Source organism: Mus caroli, chromosome 6 (assembly GCF_900094665.2).
Source record: "Mus caroli chromosome 6, CAROLI_EIJ_v1.1, whole genome shotgun sequence".
NCBI classification, from domain to species: Eukaryota; Metazoa; Chordata; class Mammalia; order Rodentia; family Muridae; genus Mus; species Mus caroli.
In genome coordinates, this window is record NC_034575.1 from 110937259 (window position 1) to 110943832 (window position 6574).

General features: G+C 43.9%; 1 protein-coding gene across 1 annotated transcript in view; it reads right to left on the reverse strand.

Moving 5' to 3' along the window:
• Positions 1 to 2275: 2275 nt before the first annotated feature.
• The window catches only part of Mbd4 (methyl-CpG binding domain 4, DNA glycosylase), a 13457-nt gene continuing 9158 nt past the window's right edge, over positions 2276 to 6574 (reverse strand). The window contains exons 6-8 of the mRNA XM_021164723.2: positions 6167 to 6316; positions 5666 to 5769; positions 2276 to 4145 (exon numbers count right to left, since the gene is read on the reverse strand). Of these exons, the coding sequence (XP_021020382.1) occupies positions 4068 to 4145; positions 5666 to 5769; positions 6167 to 6316 (332 nt within the window). The 3' untranslated portion in view covers positions 2276 to 4067. The remainder of the gene's footprint in view (positions 4146 to 5665; positions 5770 to 6166; positions 6317 to 6574) is intronic.

Genomic DNA, 6574 nt, shown 5'->3' on the forward strand with positions numbered 1-6574 from the left:
ACCTCCCAAACCCGGAAGTCAGGAGCGTCGACGATTTGCTTAGCTCTGGTTGGTGCCTCCTTTGGGAAATCATACATATGTCCCAGTCTTCCCATCGCCCCCGATTCTGAAGAAAAAAAAATGTCCTATTTTCTTGTAAGCTGCAGGACCTTCACAGATCTTATCTTCAGGCTTCACTTTTCTCATTTAAAAAAAGGATCTTAACTACCCTGGGTTCTGAGAATCCTAGTCAGTCAAGGTCAAATAAGACAGGTATTTGGTGCTGTGACTAGGTGTTATGGTCTGGAATCAACAGTTTTGGTGGCAATCACTTGTAACCCAGCGCGGGAAGATAGACATTAAGTTTGAGGCCATCTTGTGTTACATAACAAGTCCCAGGCCAGCCAGAGCCACTCAAAGCCAGAAACAGGTTAGAACCAGTCCTAATAATAAACCTTTGAAATGTCCACTAATAGGTGAACTATGGGGTGTGCATGGAAAGATACATGGCCCACACTACATGGAGGAGTCTAGTAAACGGAAGAATCCAGACTCAGGCTCAGGCCTCACACCGAAGGGTTTTAGTATATGAAATGCCCCAAATAGGTAACTCTACAACAATCAGCTGCTGGTGACAGAGATGAGTGGGGAGAAAGGACTATAAGCTAGAATAGGGTTTCCTTTTTGGGGATGGAAATGTCTTTTTTTTTTTTTTTTTTTTTTTTGGTTTTTCGAGACAGGGTTTCTCTGTATAGCCCTGGCTGTCCTGGAACTCACTTTGTAGACCAGGCTAGACTCGAACTCAGAAATCCGTCTGCCTCTGCCTCCCAAGTGCTGGGATTAAAGGCATGTGCCACTACGCCCGGCTCGGAAATGTCTTTGAGTTAGCTAGTGTTAGTGGCTGTAAATGTGTTAAACACAAAAGAAAAACATTTAATTAAACACTTACAAAAATGTGGTCTGGCCAGATATGGTAGTACACAGGAGGAGCTCTGTGAATTGGAGGCCAGTCTGGTCTACATAGAAAGATCCTGTCTCCAAAAAAAAAAAAAAAAAAAAAAAAATAAAAAGTTTTGTACTGCTGGGCACTGAGCTCTTGGCCTTGTGCATGCCAGGCAAACTCAACTGCTGAACTACACACCTGATTCTAAAACTTTAAACTGTAGGTCACAAAATGAAGATCAACCTTTCAACAAGTTCTCAGTGCTGGAGGCCATCTTCACTAGATTTAGCATCTTCCTGACTCCCTACAACCTGAAGCACTCGCTTCTCCTGGCCCTTCTGAGCCACAGCCTCTGAACACTTACAAAACCATGACAAGGCACCATGGTTTCACTGAGATGCGAGGGAAGGCACGGAGGTCAGGCAAACTTACCTCCTGAAAAGAAAGAGTTGCCCTGGAACCCCAGCAATTGGCCAGACAGAGCTCCCCTTCAAGGCGACCAGGGAGAGGGGGATTAAGTGGCCCTGACCTGCAGCCTTATCTCATCTCATAGCTGACATCTGGGAAATTTGCTCTGCCACCTAACCTTGGCTGTGGCCCAGGCATCCAAAGATTTCTCTGGACTCTGACCTGCTTGTGTCTGGATCTCCATCCTCACTTTGTCTCCTCTGCCATACTGTTAGCACTGTTCTCTTCCTGGGAGGTCTCTACAGAGCCTTCTCATCCTTTTCCCTCCCCAGCACAGAGCTCTGCACTTATGTGAGTTCCTGTGAAAATATTATGGGTTATTGTGAAGTGGGAGGTATGGCCAGCTTTCCTGCCACATCACATCTCTTTACACTTATGTGTCCTTATTATTTCACATGCATGTATACACACTACCTGTGTGCCCAGAGGAGGGCAACAGATCCCCTCCATAGAGATGCTAGGAACTGAACCTGACTACTCTGTCACCAATGATCTCTCCACCTCCAGCATCCCTCTCACAGCTGCCACTTATTCACCAGGGGGAAAATCAATTAGCCTGCAGCATAGCACATCTGCCTATACCCACTCGCTATCCTACGACAAACAGCTTCCTGACAGCTGGTTTACTTTGCCTTCATTCGATTTAATTTTCAAAGCAAACCTTAGAATGACAATTGATCATCGGAACTAGAACCATGATGGTATACCACCTGTCATGGAAATGGCACCAAACATTGGGAGAGATGAGGTTTCACAAAGGATCTGGGTTAAAGGGTGAGTTGCAATGGAGCCATAAGCCACACTCGCACAGGGATATTAAGGGCAAATCTAAAATTCCTCAGAGCCAATGCAAGTGGTCAAGAACACGATGCCAAAGGGACCTTCCTTTTTAATAAAAATATTTTATTAACTACCTAATACAAAGTGAAAGGTTTCATAGTATATTAGGATCTTAAGAATTCCATTATACTCGAGCGGGGCCAGAGCAGGGCCAGAAGCAAGCAGAGGTCCTGAGTTCAATTCCCAACAATCACATTATGGCTCATAACCATCTGTACAGTTACAGTGTACTCATATACATAAAACAAATAAATAAATCTTTAAAAAAAAAAAGAATTCCATTAAACAAGACAGACACTTCTGCAGACATAGCTTATTTAGTCCAACAAACTTGGTTTGTATTTTTTGTACAGGGTTTTGCTGTGTAACCAAAGCTGCCTTCACACTCTCATAAGCCAGGCTGCCTTGAATTCAGAGGTCCTCTTGCATCAGCATCCCAGGTACTGTGTATGTATTTTCATCACATATACATTATAAGGCCCATCTGCTCATTGTCTGTGTATGTGCCACTAGTGGAGCTTTTGGTTTATTTTTTTGCTCTTTTTTTTTTTTTTTTTTGATATAGGGTCTTACCATATAGCCCAGGCTGGCCTTGATCATGATTCTCTCCAGACTCCCAAGTGTTAGGATTATAGTAGTATACCATGATGACTGGCATGGGTGAATATATTTTATTAATGAAAAATATATTTTATTAATGAAAAATGGGGTGGAATATTATGCATTTTGGAGTAATGTTGACTTGAGGAAGAGATATAATTTAATTTTCAAACTACATTTTAAAATAGTGTTAAGTAGCCGGGCAGTGGTGGCGCATGCCTTTAATCCCAGCACTTGGGAGGCAGAGGCAGGCGAATTTCTGAGATCGAGGCCAGCCTGGTCTACAGAGTGAGTGCCAGGACAGCCAGGACTACACAGAGAAACCCTGTCTCAGAAAACCAAAAAGAAAAAAAAAAGTGTTAAGTAATTAGGACTTAATTTTTTTTTTATGTATATCTATATCTATATATGCCACATGTGCTAAGGTACCCAATGAAGCCAAAAGAAGGTGTCAGATCCCCAGGAACTGTTATAAGCAGTTGTGAGCTGCCTGATGTCGGTGCTAAAAAGTGACTTCTATAAAAGCAGCAAGCATATTAAACCACTGAACCATCTCTCTGCAGACCATTTCTGAAAATTTTATGTATTCTGTAACATGTATGTATGAGCTCAAGTGAAGGTAAGAGGCCAACCTTCAGGAGTGGGTTCCAGGGATGGAATTCAGATCACCATGCCTGGCAGCAAGTGACTTCATTTACTGGGCCACTTCACTGGCCCTGCCCTGTTTGTGCTTGAGGCCGAGTCTCTCTCTACACAGTAGAGGCAGGCCCTCAACTTTCCATCCTTCTCCCTCAGTCTCCTGAGTGCTGGGATTACAGGTGTGTGCCACCATGTGTAGGTCAATTCGGTTTTTAGTTAGTGATATCTTTCTAAAGTAAACGCCTCGCTATTTAAGCGATAACACTGGAACACCCATTAAGAACGGCAGGCTTTCCACACATGACAATATCACTTTATACAGAAGGAGAATACAGGTTTAGGCTTTCTTTAGCAGGAGTGCTGGTAACTGGATTTGAGCATTGGCGTGTTGAATTTCAGCATTGGAAAACCTAAACTGAACACTTTTAGGATCATTATCTAACAATTATTTTTTTGGCAGAGGCTTAAGACATACACTGGCTTCTAACAAACTGAAAAAAAAAAAATCCACATGCCGGGAAGGGAGCTCACTGCACACCACAGGGCCCTTAGAAACGGAAGCACAAAGCAACGCATGGGAAACTTCAAACAGGCGGCTTCAAGATAGACTTAATTTTTCATGATTCTCCCAAAGCCAGTCATGGTATTTATTTAACTTGTGGTCTTCAGGGTGCACCTGGAAGAAATGCAACATTCAGCCATAGACATGTTTAAAGGTTTGGTGAGGGGGTTCATCATGATAACATACCTGAGATAAACGGGACATGGAACCCCACAGCATCCAAAACTGTATATAATTATACCTTATACAACAGATATCCTACATGGATTACAAAGTGCTCTCCAGTTCAGAACTAACCCAGACCTGGAGCAGAAGGCAGCGATGATTAGAGACCCTGTGAAGCTAACCAATGGCTCTGGTGGTGAAGGGGTAGGACTGTGGCCCTTCAGTCTGGGTTTCTCTAGACGTCACTGACTTAACGCAGGGCCATACTGTGAGGAGGCAGTGTGCCAAGATACCCTCCAGCTGTCACACTGCCATCAAAATGCACCAGTGCTGGGCAGGAACAAAGGAATGGGTAGTTGTAATAGGACCCAAATGCCACATTCCAGTCTGAGATATGAGGAGAAATCTGACAACTAGACACTCTAAGTCAAATATTTCTTCTTTTATGAGGGATCCTGTTTTGTGGATGTGTGTGTATGTACAGGTACTTGTATATGCTTGGTGCATGTGTATAGCCAGAGGATTCCGGCACCTTCTACTTTCAGAAAATTAAATTTTATTCGTTGTGTATGTGTATATACTGAGGCATGTCTATGAAGTACAATTTTTTGAGTCAGTTCTTTTCTTCCACCTTTTTGTGGGTTCCAGGAATGGAACTTGGGTTACCAGGCTTGCGCAGCAAGCCCCTTTACACCCTGAGCCATCTCTCTGGCTCACAATTCACTTTTTGTTTGAAAAAGCGTTTCTCGGGCTAGAGAGATGGCTCAGTGGTTAAGAGCACTGACTGCTCTTCCAGAGGTCCTTAGGTCAAATCCCAGCAACCACATGGTGGCTCATAACCATCTGTAATGAGATCTGCCCCTCTTCTGGTGTGTCTGAAGACAGCTACAGTGTACTCATATACAATAATAAATAAATCTTAAAAAAAAAAAAAAGAAAGAAAAAGCGTTTCTCACTGGTCTGGAGCTTTACCCACATAGGCTAGGATATCTGGTATACAATCTCAGAGAGGCTATCCAGAAACTTCCAGGCGTCCTGCTGTTCCTGCCCCCACAGTGCTTCTATCTATTCATCAGATAGAAGGTGAATGCTGCCATGTCTGGCTCTTCCGTGAGTTCCAGGGATCTGAATTCAAGTCCTCATGGCAAGCATTTTACAAACTAAGCCATCTCCTCTCAGCACTAGGGGTTCCTTTTTTAACAGGAAGGAACCCTGTCAGTGTTAAACAGAACACAGACAGGTAGGAAGGTCAGGAGCTCAAGTCAGTAGGAGGCCACAGCGCAGGGCCTGGGGCAGTACCTCAAGAGTCCATAACTACAACTCAGCCTCACGCCCCTGCTGCTCTTTGAACAGAGGGCAAATCTGGTTGGGACTACAACAGGACTTCTTTCTCATAGATCCAGGCACACTGGTGGACTTATACGCCAAATATGTTGGCTTATGTTGGATATGGCCAGTGGTGGGCTTACCTGCTTCCATTCATTGACACAAAAGATCCGGTAGGAGTCGTTGCCATATTTACCAATCCCATGAAGCTCAATCGGATACCTCCACTGCTTTGTCAGATATTCATCTGAGGGATACACATCCAACACGTGGTCAGCCTTGAGAAAGTCACCTTCCTTATACCTGTAATGGGGCAAGATGACCCCTCCCTCTGAAGCAGCACTGATTATAGCCTCAATTCCTTATCACCTGCTTCTTCCTCACCACTCCTGTGTGCTTTGTGAAATATAAATAGACAGAGGAAATGCTTCTCTTCTATGTACAGGGCTATTCAGTGTTGGGCAAAGATTTATGGTTTGGGTCAGTAGGAGTCTGTGGTGTGGGGCAAGCGGCCTGTTTTAAATGTCTTTGGTGCTTGAGCTAAATGACCTCAATTAATATAGCATCCCAGGGCATTAAAGTTTAAGGTGTGGCTGCCTTCAATAGGCACAATTTGCTCCTTCCACTGGGCTTGGGGAACATACCTGAGAACTTGATAATGGTTTTTGCACGGAGATCATAGAGACCAAGAGGCTTGAGAAGCTCCGACACGTCCCTCCAGTCAGCAGTTCGGGCCACTTCAGCTGAAGGGTATTTCTCTAGAAACTCCCACAGCACAGGGATGGCCATCTTGCCTGGGGAGCATAAACAATGGCAGACACATGTCTTGGGAAAGGCCAACTTCTTATTTAGGTAGTTTTACATCTATAAACTTCAGGCAGTGGCATTTCTGTTACTGTGTTTGTGGTGCTGGGAATGAAATTAAGGTATTTTGCATGATGGCAAGGACTCCACCACTGAGCTATATCCCTAGCCTTGCTTATTTAACTATTGTCAAGTCACTACCCAAACCAGCAGCCACTTACAGAACCAAATACCAACACTGTTAATCT